Below are 15,901 nucleotides of genomic sequence, written 5' to 3' on the forward strand. Positions count from 1 at the left end.
CTATTAGTATCGAAACAATATAAGAATTTAAATAATGAAACCTAACTTTTGCCATATATATATAAGTACGGTTTTTACCAAGTAAATCAAAACAAGATTTTCTTAAACAATAAATCTAAATAAGATATAAAAATTTAAATGATTAGATCGTTAAATCAAATCAATGTTATAGATATAAAAACTCAAGCTCTAGCCTTATATATAGAAACAATTCATATCAAATAGATTGAACCAAAATCTTAAACCCAAAAGAACTTGTAGTTTATATTCTACTTTCTTTTAAATATTTTGTCCAAAAACACTTCATCTTCATCACTAGTTTGTCATGGAAACCTTCTTCAACTTTGAAGCGTATTTACCTAGCGAAAGAATTGAATCTTCACATAATATTCATGTTTTTAGAAAATGCTTTTGCATTGATTTTGAGTTCAACCACACAATTGTACCTTCTCAATCCGATGCCACAACCTTTATGCCCGATTTTACAACTACAATCAAAAGAGTTGTAGCGATTCCTATTGAAATTCTATGTAATGGTTTGGAAGGAGATCATAATGGTGTTTTATACGCCGAATTTTCTTTTGTGCCAGATGATTTATTATATACGGTTCTACCAAATCTTGAAGAATTTGCTAGACAAATAGTTGCACACAACTATGAAAATCGTGATATATTAGAGTTGAATGTGCGTCTTTCTGCCATAACATCAATTGAAGAGGAGGAAGAAGATTTTAGAAATCAAGATGATTATGGTCAAGCTCAACAAGTTGTTGATTTGATGGAGAAATTAGAAAACTGTTATCCTTTTTGTGACTCAATCGAACAATGTCCTATTTGTTTGGAGGAGTTTTGCATTAAATCAGATTTAGCTCGTACCAAATGCTCGCATGTTTTTCATAAAAATTGTATTGGCTCATGGATTCAACAATGCATCAATCGCTCATCAACTTACACTTGTCCATTGTGTCGAGGTCTTCTATAAACATTTATGGAAATAGTTGTTATAATCTTTGTACTTTTGTTTCTTAAAATATTTTGATCTTTAATTATAATTAATTTTAGAGTTAAAGATATTTGTATCCCTTATTTGGACGAGTTTTAGTTTTTTCTATAACTGTTGTATTTTTTTACTGTTATAATATAATAATTTAAATTTTTATTATGTGACTATCCAATATAAAATAATTATTAAAAAATATTATTCTAATCATTAGAGTGACATTTGTCTTTGTACTAATGCAATTTGAAAGAGTTGTGGTTTATTTTTCTGCCACATCATTTAATATATATTATAATAAAAAGTAGATTATAAAAAAATTAAAGAGAAGAAAATAAAACTTAGGGTAAAATTTCTTTTAACCCTTAACTTTATAAGAAAAGTGTTTGTGAATTTGATTTTATGCTTTCAATTTGTATAAAAAGATGAATGTGATAGTTACTCATTTTTTATTTTAAACAAGATTGTAAACCATGCTTGCACGGATGAATTTAATAAATTAAAGAGTTAAATGCAGTTTTAATTCTACTATTTTAATTTTTAATTGTTTTTTTAAAATTAATTTCTCTATTTTAATTTTTATAACTTTTTAATTTTCTTTAAACAAAATCTTTTTTTTCTTCATATTTCTTCTTTTGATTGCCCCCCTCACTATTATATAGTTAACAATTAAACTTGTGATGTGGAGTTGACATGGCAGAGCCTATATATCTCTACGACAAAAACCTTTTTCAATGTCATATATTTAAAAAGTTAAAATTACTTTTATAATATTATATAATAACAATAATATAAATTATTAAATTAAAAAATTACAATTAATTAATGTTGTAAATTAATTATTTAGATGAATAAATTATTTTATTAATGTATAAAAATAAAAAATTACAATATTAATGTATAAAATAAAATTTAATAATATTAGGGTGTATTTCTTTGTAAAATAAGAATTATTGGACATAGACACTACAAAATAGTACAAGACAATTTTTTATATTATATTGTGTTTGATGATCGATATACCGGACAACTTTTATCTATTTTGTTTAATATATCTTTGTACCAAATAATAGAATTTTTACTATAATATTTTTATTGATATACAAATATTGATTTTCATGAAATAAAATACTAAACAGTGAGAAGAAGAAAAATAACGAAGAGAGAATTTTTTTTTACTTTACATCAGACAAAAATAATATAATTTTATTGTAATATTTTTTATTAATAAATAAAATATTAATATTATATTTATAATCAAAATATTAAATAGAGAGATATTAAAAATTGTATTTCAATATTTTTTGATAATTTGTGTTTGGGACAAAAAGTTGTCCCGTGATTTATAGGGAGCAAATTTTTTTTATGTTTTTGTCATCTTCCTTGTCATATATTTTATCATGTCCTATAATAAGTTTTTGCATCAGACAAAGTATAAAAGAAGTTCTCATGTCCAATCAAATGCACCATTAATGATAAGTAGTTAATTAATCATTTATTCATTCAATATTAATATTTTTAAATTATATTAATGTATAAAACAATATTAATATATAAAACAAAATTATTGAATATTGAATATTGAATATTCTTCTCCCAAAATATATTGTGTCTCTTTAATCACTATATCACCATCTCAGACACATTCATACCTTCGTCGCCTTTCTAACAATCACGCTCATCCCTATTACATTCATCTCCTTCATCATTACAACCATTCGCCAACTCAAAAACCAAATTTTCCCCAATCACCATACTCAATCAAGAACAACAAATTTTTGTGCTTCACGCTGATACCCTAACACTTTTCATTTGTTAGAAATAATTCATTTTCAGTATTAGTAGTATTTGCTTTGTTAAGTTTAACCTTTCTAGTGTAGATTAGTAAATTGTCTATGTGGCATTATAATTTGTGTATATATAGTACTGTAGTTGTCAACAGTTGTATTCACTAAGTATTGTAGTGCCGTGTGTGGGTAACCGTTTTAGCATAGTAGTGAAAGTTTATTATTCTCTCTTCTCTCATCTTCATCTTCTTTATTTTGTGCACCAATAATTGGTATCTAGAGCTCCGGTTCAGATCCACAGGGAAACACGAGGAAACACGACTGAACGGTGAGGCGTTGTGTGATTGATTTCGTTTCTTGAGTTAGCGTTAAAAATTTGATTGGAATTGTAACAAAATCACATTTCTTGATTCTCCAAGATTGGGAAACACTAGTGTTTTGTGAGATCTGAATTTTGCACAAGGTTGAAGATGAACGGAGACAGTAATCTGAGTATCAAGCTTCTAGTGTTCGATGGTTAGAACCGGAACCGTTGGATGATTCAGATGTGTGTGTTGTTTGACGCTCAATATGTTCTTGATCTCATCAACGACTGTTACATTCTGGTTGCACTTCTGATAAATGCAACAGATACGCAAAGAAATGCTCAACATGATTTGAGGAAGATGGATCATAAGGTGTTGTTCTACATCCATCAGTGTGTGGATGTGAACGTGTTTGAGAAAATAGTTGATTCAACAACGATGAAGGTTGTGTGGGACATACTGGTACGGTGCTACGGTGGTGATGCATCAGTGAAGAAGGTAAAGATTTAGTATTTACATAAGCAGTATGAGAATCCCAGTATTAAGAATAATGAGAAGGTACCTAACTACATCTCTAAAGTGATTATGATCACAAATGGGATGAAATCGCGTGGAGAAACATTCTCTGAAGATAGTATCATTGAGAAGGTACTTAGATCTCTTACTCCTCGGTTTGATTACATTATTGTAGCAATTGAACATTCTAAGGATCTGAGCATCATGAGAATAGAAGAGCTGCAAATCAGTCTAGAGGTGCAAGAGTTGCATCTGACTAAAAGAACCTTTGAGAGAGAGGTAGGGCATGCTCTGAAAGCTTATTTTGTCAAGAAGGACCAAAATTAGTCTTTGTTAGAGGCCAAGAAAATACATGGTAGTCTTTGCGAATGACTGTTAGTCAAACAAGGAAAGGGAGTCAGAAGAAGAAAACATAGCTAGAGGAGATTATGATGATGAACCTGTGTTATTGATGGCTTATAAATCTGATGATGATGAACCTGTGCGATTGACATTTTCTGATTTTGAAGGAGACTCTGAATATGAGTCAGAGTCAGAAGATGACTCTGAATCTGAAGTCGAGTCTAATTTTGAATATGAGTAAGAATCTGAAGGTTCTGAAGAAGAGTCAGAATATGAGGGTTCTAAAGACGAGTCAGAGTTAGAAGATGACTCTAAAGATAAAGATGAGTCAGACTCTGAAAGTGACTATGAAGATGAAGAAGACTTTGAAGGCAAGTCTGATTCTGAAGGTGAATCTGATTCTGATCCAGATTCTGATGATGATCCAGAATCTGGAGGTAATCAAATCTTTGAAGGTGGAGCCTTTGAAGGTGGTCCAACTTCTGAGGGCGGTCAAGCATCCGATAATGTTCTAGAATCAAAAGGGGATTCTAAACAAGTTTAGAGATCATAAAGAATCATAAACATCCCAAGAAAGTTTGTAGAGTTTGATATGCTGCAAGATACTGAAATAGACTCTGAAGGAGAAGTCATCTAGTGTGCCATGTTAGTAGACTTTGAACCACTCAATGTTGAAGAAGTGCTCAATAAGAAAGTGTGGTTGAAGGCCATGAAAAATGAACTTGAGCTTCTAAAATGATTTTACCTGCTAAATTGTAAGGTTGTTGTCACACCGTAAAAAAATTACAAATTAGATTCTGATTCTAAAGGTGATGATGTAGATGCCACAACTTTTAAGCAGTTGGTTGACTCTCTAAGGTATTTGTGCAACGCCAAACCTAACATTTACTATATAGTTGGAATGGTTAGTAGGTTTATGTGTAAACCGAAGTGGTCTCATTACCAAGTTGTTGTCAGGATTTTGAGGTATATTAAGGGGACTCTGAAGTATGAAGTTTTATTCTCTTCTGGTGAAAAAGTTAAGTCAAAACCGATGTATTACTCGGACTCTGATTGATGTGGAGACGGAGTTGACAGAAGAATTACTTCTGGATATTTGTTTAAGTATCTGGGAATTCCTATTGCTTGGTATTCCAAGAAGCAGTCAGTTGTTGCTTTGTCAACCTATGAAGCATAAGATATTTCAGGTGTTGTGATTGCATGTCAAGCTATTTGGCTTTTGAATTTACTGCAGGATATGAAGATCAAGGTAAACAAGCCTCTGAAGTTGATGATTGATAACAAGTTTGCAATCAATCTTTCTAAGAAACCAGTGTTGCATGGAAGAAGCAAGCATTTTGAGACTAAGTATCATTTTCTGAGAAGTCAAGTTCATAATGGAGTGCTAGAAATTATGCATTATAGCACCCAGAAGCAACTGACAGATGTTCTGACGAAAGCGATCAAGACTGATCAGTTTTTCCACTTGAGGAATGGAATTGTTGTTGTTAATTTTGATTAGCTGAATATGAATTAAGGGATGGTGTTAGAAGTAATTCATCTTCAGCATTATTAGTATTTGTTTTGTTAAGCTTAACCTAGCTAGTGTAGGTTAGCATGTTGTTTATGTGGCATTATTATTTGTGTGTATATAGTACTGTAGCTGTCAACAATTGTATCCGCTGAGTATTGTAGTGCAGTATGTGTGCAACCATTTTGCTGTAACCGTTTTAGCAGAGTAGTGGAAGTTTGTTATTCTCTCTTCTCTCTTTTCTTTCATCTTCATCTTCTTCATCTTGTGCACCAACATTATTCACCCAGCAACACAATACCAGAAATTCAGAAACCATATGCATTCTTCCTCAACCAAGAATCCTAAACCTCCTTGATCTCACCTTTTAAATACCAAAACCTAGTGACAAATTGTGAGTGCCTGTGATGAATCTGAATGAACATGGGTAAATGTTACTAAAACAATTACCATTAGATTTAAAGAGATTATAAGAACGAGCCTCAAAGAGATTCATCTTGCTGACATATAAATTTCTAGATTCGAGATTCATATGAAAACAAGAAACCCCTTGCTGACACAAATGACCCTTATTTATTTCCTGACTCAATAATCAAACTAAAAGAGAAAGAGGAGTGACAAGAGAATGAGATTTTTATGATTGTGATATATTGAAGGAGCTAGAAGTTTTTCTTTAATAAAAAAAATCAAAAAATAAAGTGAAATTCAATCCGAAGGGGCAATGAAAGTTAGAGCATCTCTAATGGATTCAAACTATTTTGAGTTCTTTGTGGGATTCATTAAACCACATCATCTCGAAGTAACTCATCTAATTTTCCTTCTAATGGTGCAACTTTAAAAAACTCATATTGGATCCCACAATTTTATCTCATATATTAAAATTTAATTTATACTAAATTTTATTTTAACTTAAAATATTAATTTAAATTATTTAAATCAATATTAATGCGAAATAAAATAGTTAAACAAATCTAATTATATTTAAACTATAATAATAACTAAAGTAAAAGATCATTATTAAATTGTTAAAGTAAAATTAACATTTATAAAAAAATAAATCATTTATAAAATTATTAATATAAAATAAAATAAATATGTAAATCATTTATAAGGAAATAAATTGTTAAAGAAAAACATTGAAAAAAAGCAGCATAATATTGTTAGTTTTAATATTAATTTATTACTTGTGTTAACTTAAACAAGGTTGCTTCAGAATGCAACGCTTGACCACTGTGATCAACTCCAATGATTCTTAAAGAAAAACCAATCAAATTGTGGAATTTTTTTCATTCCTATTAGAAAGGACTAATTAATATAAAATTAGGTATACAAATAAATTAGATTAACAATGTTATTTTCCAAGGGAGGGTTCGAACCCCTTTAATTCCAAACTTTGTTTTACTAATTAATATTAGTAACTCCTCTAAACTTTCAATAATTAATTATTACTTAACATTTGTTAAAAAATATAATTCAAAATAATTTAATTATTATTTGAAAACATAAATAATTTTAAAATTAATCATAGATTTTTATTTTTTAAAATTTAATAATTTATATTATTATTAAATAATATTATAAAATTAATTTTACTTTTTAATATATAACATGGCAAAGTTGTATGACATGGTGCCACATAAAATCTACATCACAAATTCAAGTGTCAACTATACAAAAGTGGAAAGTGTCAACTATACAAAAGTGGAGGGGTATCAAAATATCAAAAAATATAAAAAAATGGATCAAAAAGTTGGTTGTTTTTAAAGGGGACTTGAAACTTATAAAAATCAAAATACGATGATTAAAATTATATTTAAGCCTAAACTAAAAAGAGTTGAAAGAAAGTATAATCACTATAAAAAAAACTCTGATTTGCCACATGAAAAACACGTCACAACACAATATATCACATTGCAACATTCAAATTAGCGACGTGAACGAATATGTCTCAGGAACGCTAGTGGCAACTCATTTGCCACATGAAAATATGTCGCAACTTTGTCATGTGGTATTCACGTCGCAAAACTTTATCATGTGATAATCACGTCATTAATTTTTACATAGGGTGCAACATTGTCCAACTACGTGTCAGAGTGCAGAGATATGTGCAGGAAGTAGGGATGCGGTATAGAGTGACTTGCGATGTGAATAACATGTCGCAAAGTTGAATACATGTCATAATTTTGTCATGTGATTTCTATTTCACAGTTTTGATTTTTTAATAAAAAAATATTTTTATAAAATAATTAATAATTATATTTCAAAAAGTAATTAATAAAATAAAATTATATTTTTATTTCAAAAAATAATTCCAAATATGAAAATTTTATAAAAATTCAATTAAAATTTATTAACAAAATACAAAAATTAAAAAGTGGAATAACAGTATAAATACTCAACAAATATAAGAAAATCAATCATCGACATCAATCTCATCTTCTTCTTCTTCATCCTTCTCATTTACCGCTCCTTGACCATCAACTATTCTAAATTGTCATTTCTATCAAATCATTGATTTTTATGCATTGTACCATATGTTTGGTTCCTTTGTGAGAACGTATATTATCGCATTTACTCCTCCAACTCAATTATCTTTTCTTCATTTCTTCAAATTTGGCCTTTAGCGTTGCCTCGCGTCTCGCCTTTGTTAGAGCTAATGGTCTCATTGTTTCCATCATTTCATGTGTCAATTCTGGTGGACGTGACTATCCTTCCCCATCTGCAATTATCGTAAATAAATTTCTATCCCCTTTTTACAGTTGTCGATCAAAGGTCCAACACCATAAAAGCATACATTAACTCACTTCTCGCCAATTGTTAAACCTCAAATATAAAGGTTCACACTTGAATCAATCGGATTTGAAACCATCAGAATATACTCAGCATGTTCATATAGAAATGGATCTTGATCAAGAAAAATATATCATCTTGTTGAAATGGATGATGTGAGGAAAGAAACTAGATAAATGGAGAAGCTTTGCAAAAATGGATGATGAGTGATATGGAGTGAGGGGAAGAAAATGAGAGGGAGGCGGGTATTGTGTTTTGATGGGTGAAGGAAGATGAATCTTTAGGTTTCTGCTTCTAATAATGTGTTGGGGAGCGGCGTAGCTGTAAGTGTGGAGTGCGCGTAAGAGGGGTGAGGGGGTGAATTAGGTACTTTGATCGAGCTTTTGATTTTAGTGAAATTTTACTTTTACTTTATAGTTTGATAGAGTAAATGAAAGCGGTAATTGCAAAAAAATAAAGAACACTTAGGGATTATACTAGTTCCTCTCACAATCCGAGAGTAGTATAGTCCCCTTATCACATGTAAGAGATTTCATTATTTGTTATAACTTTGGACAAGCCTAATCCTAGTCTATACACACAAGTTACTAACTTAATCAATAAGGAACATTCCTTATGATTTTACAAAGTAGAAAAAGAAAATAATCCTCTCTTTTTCACTCTTTTATTTCCAACAATCCTGGACAATAAGGTATACACATAAATCTGAGTTTTTACAAGACGTTTGAAGTTGTAAGATGTATATCAAAAACTTGAATTTATCTTCCATTTCAAGTATACAATTCACAAGTATGTTTACAAGTATTTATAACAGAAATGATGGAACTTTTTTATTTTATGCAATGAAAATGAATACAGGAAGTTTCACTCAAAAACTTATGACACAAGACACTTGCTTTTTAAAAAGGTGAAAGATTGAGTTTGAATTGTAATGAAAGAGGTGAGTTTTCAAAATATGAAACCTTAGGTATTTATACATGAATCATATCTGTAGGAATGAGTATATTACCATGAATCAATGCCTTGATTGACAGATAAAATTTTGAATATGTTAGAATCAGATTTTCTGTCAAAAAGTGTCATTGCTTCAGTGGTAAACAGTTAACACATAATCCTAATTGGTTACAACTGAAGTGTTTTATGAAAATTGAGTTTTTTCGAAGGTGTAACCGGTTACAGGTAATGGTTAATTGGTTACACCTGATTTCATTTTGAAAAATAGTTAAAATTTCATTTGTGTAACCGGTTAACAACATAGTGTAACCGGTTACACCTGATGCAGAAGTGAAAAATTCCTTTAAAATAATTGAGATGCAAAACCATTTGATATCAAAAATTATTTTATGCATCATGATTATTTGTTAAAGATGTTACTGAGCATTATGGTAAACACATGAACAAATTGCAACTTTCACCTCAATGAAGTGATCAATCTTCCAAGCTCCAAGGATATTTTGACATTGTTGATTGAGACGTAATTCTTGTTACCATATAACTTTGAACATGAAATGTTTTCTCATTCTTTGAAAGTGCACATGATCTTTGTGAAAATATCTGCCAATTGGTTATGCGTATCCATGAATGTCGCTTCAATATCACCCTTAAGCACATGATCTCGTCAGAAATGATGTCGAATGTCTATATGTTTGGTCCTTGAGTGCATGGCTAGATTTTTTGTTATGTTGATTGCACTTGTATTATCATATTTCAATCGAATGCATCCAAGGTTCACGCCATAGTCGCAAAGTTGTTGTTTTAACCAAAGGATTTGTTCACAATAACTTCTTGCAGCAGTATATTCTGCATCAGTTGTACTAAGAGCCACACATGCTTTCTTTTTGGAGGACCACGATACGAGAGTGTTTCCTAGGATATGACATATGTCGCTTGTGCTTTTCCGGTCTGTTTTACAATTTGTATAATCTGAGTCAGAATAACAATTTAAATCCCATACACTACCTTTAGGATACCATAAGCCAACGTTTGTTATTCCTTTGAGGTACTCCATGATTCTCTTCACATAGGCAAGATGTGATTCCTTCGGATTTGCTTGAAACCACGCACAAAGACAAATATTAAACATTATGTTTGAACAACTTACCATCAAATATAATAATGAACCAATCATATCTCGATATTTAGTGATATCAATTGAAACATGGGATTCATCTTGATCTACGTACGTTCTGGAACCCATTGGAGTGATAATTTCTTTGCAATTGTCCATATCAAATTTTTTTCAGCAACTCTTTGCAATACATGGATTGGTTGATGAAGATGTCATTCTTTAGTTGCTTAATTTGAAGTCCAAGAAAGCAGTTCATCTTACCCATCATAGACATATTGAACTCTCCTTTCATCATCAATGAAAACTCTTCACATAGTTCTTTGTTCATTGAACCGAATATGATGTCGTCAACATAGACTTGAACCAATAAAGTATGATTTTTAATTATCTTAATAGACAAATTATTATCAACTTTACCTTTTTCAAATCATCTTTCACATAGAAAGTTGCTAAGTCTATCATATCATGCTCTTGATGCTTGCTTTAATCCATAAAGAGTCTTTTTCAACTTGAAGACATGTGAAGGATTCTTGAAGTCTTCAAAACCGGGAGGTTGTTTGACATAGACTTCCTCATTGACGTATCCATTCAAGATGATGCTTTTGACGTCCATTTGGAATAACTTAAAATTTAATGAACAAGCATAAGCAAGTAAAAAATGAATAGCTTCTAACTTTGCAACTAGAGCAAATGTTTCTTCAAAGTTGATTCCTTCTTCTTGATTGTAACCTTGAGCCACCAACCTTGCTTTGTTTCGAATAATTATAACATTTTCGTCAAGTTTTTTTTAAACACCCATTTGGTACCAATAATGTGTTTTTAACTTGACTTATGAACAAGTTCCCAAACTTGATTCCTTTCGAATTGATTTAATTCTTCTTACATGGCAAGTATCCATTAGTCGTCTTCTAAGGATTCACCTATTTTTTAAAAATCTATTTGAGAAAAAATGTCATATTCAAGCAAGCATCCTTGAGATTTAGTCTTGTTGTAACTCCTTCACTTATATCACCAATAACATTGTCAATTGGGTGATCACGATGGGTTCTCCATTTTAAGGAAGATCACTTTGATTTGACTCTTATTGGATGGATTCCTCTTTGTGTTTTGATTGATCATCATTGTTGACTTTGGTAACATCTTTCATATGAACTTCTAAAATATCATTATCATCATCACAAACAACTATATCCTCCTTAGAGGGGATAGATTCATCAAAAGAAATATGCATTGATTCTTCTATAGTTAAAGTTCTTTTATTATAAATCCTATAAGCTTTGCTAGTAAGGGAGTAAACAAGAAATATACATTTGTCATACTTCTTGTCAAACTTACCGAGATTGTCTTTGTCATTATTGAGGACAAAGCACTTGCATCCATAGATATGAAAGTGAGAAATGTTTGGATTTCTTCCTTTAAAGAGTTCATATGGAGTCTTGTTTGGCCAAAATTACATGATCATAGAAAATAAGAGGGAAAATACATTACCCTAAAGCGCTGATGGAAGCGTAAGGAACTCTCAACATCCTGGCTGCCCAATTCACCCATCAATAAAGAAATTTTCCCTTACCTTGGAATTGCAGAGTTTCTGGATTATATTGTTGTTTCAACTTTGTTATAGCTTTCCTTAGGGTTTCCTAGTCATTTATCTATTTTTCCCAATTTCTCTTAATTCCAACTTTCTATTTAAATAACCTAATAGGTATTGGAAAATTTTCAACTTTCCCCTCAACATTTCATTATTACACCTTAAACCTCTAATTTTATTAAAAACTCTAATTTCTCCCTCTACTCTCATTTTTCATAAATTATATTAAATTTGAATAAATATTTATTCAAATAAATTTAATCAAAATTCCTTAATTTCTCTCTCTCAACTTATTCCAAAATAATAATTTATCAAATATTCATAATAACCTCAATAATTCTATTTTATTTTTTTGCTCTCCAATCTTATAACCCCGGAAATTATTAAATTACCAAAATATCCCTACGCACCGAAAAAACACCAAAAAATCAAGTATAACAATAGAACACACCAATAATTAAATAAAATACTCAAAAAAATGGGTTGTTACACCTGCTACCTTTTCACTATCACAAAATCCTATGGTAGGTCTTTCTAGTTTCCCTATCAAAGTGTCCCCCTCATTTTAGTTGTGAACGTGACTCTTGTGGAAACAAAAGTATTTGGACTTATCTGCTCTGAATGATTCTTTGACTGGGCAGGGATTCCTGATCCCGACTTCCTTGAACTCAAAGTTCACACATTCTTTTTATTTTTTCCCTTGAAGTGTCCAAGGGAATGTAAGCGTTGAACTTGATCGGGGTCTGAGATGCATTTCTTCTCTATGACGACTGCTTTTCTCTTTCTAGTGCCTGGTTGTGTATGTTGTTCACATATCCTTGACATGTATATCCTTCTTCGGCCATGAACTATTCTTCATAACTTATGTAGGGTTGCCTCCTTATCAGGAAATATACTGGTAGACTCTTAAAAAGTGATCCTTTCTGCCTTATCAAAAAATATTTTTGGACCCTTACAAATGGATCCTTGTCACCTTATCAGGAAATAATGTTGGACCCTTACAAAGGGATCCTTGTCGCCTTGTTTGTGCAACGACCTAAGATTTGTTAGGGGGCTCAAATTTTCAAGTCTCGTCTTAGGGACTTGACTATCTAAGCCTCTCCCGAGAGACTTTTCTTTTCAAGTCTCACATGAGGGACTCGACTATCTAAGTCTCGCTCTAGGGACCCATCTTGTCAAGTCTCACATGATGGATTCAACTATCTAAGTCTCGTCGAGGGACTCGTCTTTTCAAATCTTACTTAAGGGACTCGACTATCTATGTATTGTCCGATGGACTCTCCTTTTCATATCTCGCATAAGGGATTCGACTATCTAAGTCTCGCTCTAGGTACTCGCCTTTTTAAGTCTCAATTAAGGGACCCGACTATCTAAGAATTTCCTGGAGGATTCGCCTTTTCAAATCTCACCTAAGGGGCTTAACTATCTAAGTTTCGCTTGAGGGACTCAAATTGGTAAGTCTCACCGGAGGGACTCGATTTCCTAAATTTTGCTCAAAAAAGATTACCATCTACTTTGTTTAATCACTTCACCTTTCTCAGGCCTCGTGCTTGAGGGACTATGGATTGAAAAATCTTGATTGGGCCTTAAAAGTTAGTGATATATAACTCAATAAGATCAAAGGTGTTACGAGATGGCCAAAAGATGAAAAAGTGGGCATGATAAGGCGGGGGTAATGGGTCGCCCAAATGGAACTCGAGTTTCCTGACCCAAGCCTATGTCCATCACAAGCCAACCGCCTCAATGTGTGGTTAGTGAGTTGTTCTTGAAAGGGAGGAATTTGGTCAAAGATTCTAAGAAAATTGCTCATCCTGTTTTGGTGGAGAGCGGGTCTTCATATTCCTTCGCCATCTCCAAGTAGTTAGATTTGGAATGGTTCTTCGCCCACACTCTGGCTCATGGATCGCAATAAATATCCAGACCCCTAGGGTTGGAAGGGGATCGGTTAACTTTTAGAGATATCGGCAAATAAAGCGGTTTCACACAATACATTATCGTGTGATCCATTATATTATGCTTTTAGAAGCATGACCATCAATATAATTGTATTCCTCGGGTTAAACACATACTTAGAAATTCCAATACGAGAAATTGAATTATAAACAACCACACATACTTTATAAGGAAACAGTGTAATTGTGTAATAGAGAATCTAAATAGTCACACTTTTATTCTCGTAACCCATTCTATTAAAATGAAGTTCTCATAGGGAAACTAATCGATTATTGAGTTCATTGGACCAAACACATACTCGAAAAATTCGATCAAAGATATTCCAACTAGGCATGGCAATAAGGTGGGTCTAGGACGGTTTTTACCTCCCCCAAACCCAAACCCAAATCCCTAAACAGTATTCGTTCCCGCCCCAAACTCATCCCAAACGGTGGGTTCGGGTATCCTCTCCCATCCACCATTATTTAGTGAAATCAATATTTTTAATAGAAATATTTTTTTTTGCAAAGTAAAATTACATTACAAATAATAAATTAAACAATCTAAAAAATCATACATATATTTCAAATATTTTAAATAATAAATTAAAATTAAAATATAAAAACATTGACCACATATTTAATATTCTAAATGATCAAAAATAAATAATAATGTACATAATGAAATAAACGGGGTGGGTTCGGGGTGGGTACTAGTGTCCCCATACCCGATCCGTCCCCATATTTATAATCAGGGAAAACCCAAACCCGAGCCCAAATCCAGTCAAAGTGAGTTTTTTCCGTCAACTTCGGAGCGGGTTCGAGTGGGTACCTACGGGTACGGGTTATGTTGCATGCCTAATTCCAACTCTAAAATTTGTAGGATTTTAAATAGAAATTTAAATCTTTAATTGAATATAAAAAGAAGTTTAAAATTAAAGTTTTAATCCCTAAAAAATGTTATTTATAAATTTGGGCATTTTTATTTTAAAAATAATGGCACTTTTTAAAAACTTTGAAAATTCTAAAAATTTAGTAAACAAACAAAAATAAAATTTTGAAAACTTTATTATTTTTATTTTTAAATTTTCTTGAGAATAAAATATGCCAACTTTAAGATAAAATATAATTTAAAAAATTATTAATTATTTTGTATACATCCAAATTATTAACTTATTTAAAAAAATAAAGATACTTTAAAATTATAATTTAGTATAATATGATAATATAAAATAAAAAAATTATAAAATAAATAATATTTTTAATATAAAAATATTAAGTCGGTTAAATAACTTTTTCGACACCTTAAATAGAATTTTTTACCAAAATAATCCAATTTTTCAAGAAAATTCCCAAAATAACGTGGTTTCAAAAAAAAATCCAAAGTACCCACTTTTAGGAGGAGGCGGACAATCCAATTGGCGACTCCTCTAAAAATTGAATGGAGGCGTCAATTGGACTGGCTGGGCACATGGTGCATCAATCCAATTGCGCCCATGTGTATCACTTGAGAGGAGGCGCCAATTGGATTGGCACCTCAGTGTAAAATGCAATTTTTTTGTTATAAATAGAGTGTTGTTTGAATCACTTTTTCACATCTCATTTCATCATTTGGCAATCATGTTTGGTGTTCATCGTCGATACGGAAAGGTGATTTATGCGAGAGGCAAACCTCAGATGTTGATGTTGTTCTGGAACATCACTACGTTCGATCAACTGAAGGGAGGGAGTGGTTCGTTGGTTAGATGGGAAAATACCAGAAGGGGAAAAACTTAGAAGTATTGAGAGACTCGACAGTATCTTGGTTGGGTGCGAATGAAAATTGATAAGGTATGTTAGGGAAATGATGTTCGGTCGAGATGACATCAATTTGATTGTTGTAATCAATTAGAAATATTTCTGTTTTAGTTAGTTATTTTGTACTAATGTTTGTTGTGAACCCATTGTACAAAAAATTTATGATATATAATGATTGAATGTTACGAAATACAATGTTATAAAAAGCTTATGACCCAGATGATACTCCTCGATTGGGACAGTTGTTCTTGTTGTGTCCTGGTTGACACT

The 15,901-nt window shown here is 31.5% G+C and overlaps 1 protein-coding gene across 1 annotated transcript; it reads left to right on the forward strand.

Annotated features, from left to right (window-relative positions):
• The first annotated feature begins 325 nt into the window (after positions 1-325).
• Positions 326-4,491, forward strand: LOC127102852 (uncharacterized). The gene is made up of 2 exons (XM_051040178.1): positions 326-971; positions 4,190-4,491. The coding sequence occupies exons 1-2, from the start codon at positions 326-328 to the stop codon at positions 4,489-4,491; spliced, it is 948 nt and encodes a 315-aa protein (XP_050896135.1).
• The last annotated feature ends 11,410 nt before the right edge of the window (positions 4,492-15,901 follow it).

The sequence above is a fragment of the Lathyrus oleraceus genome, chromosome 7 (genome assembly GCF_024323335.1).
Source record: "Lathyrus oleraceus cultivar Zhongwan6 chromosome 7, CAAS_Psat_ZW6_1.0, whole genome shotgun sequence".
Taxonomy (NCBI): Eukaryota; Viridiplantae; Streptophyta; class Magnoliopsida; order Fabales; family Fabaceae; genus Lathyrus; species Lathyrus oleraceus.

Coding starts and splice junctions, on each gene's coding strand:
- LOC127102852 (XM_051040178.1), top strand. CDS start 326: ATGGAAACCTTCTTCAACTTTGAAGCGTATTTACCTAGCGAAAGAATT. Junction 972..4,189: donor CACTTGTCCATTGTGTCGAG/GTCTTCTATAAA, acceptor AATATGAGTAAG/AATCTGAAGGTTCTGAAGAA.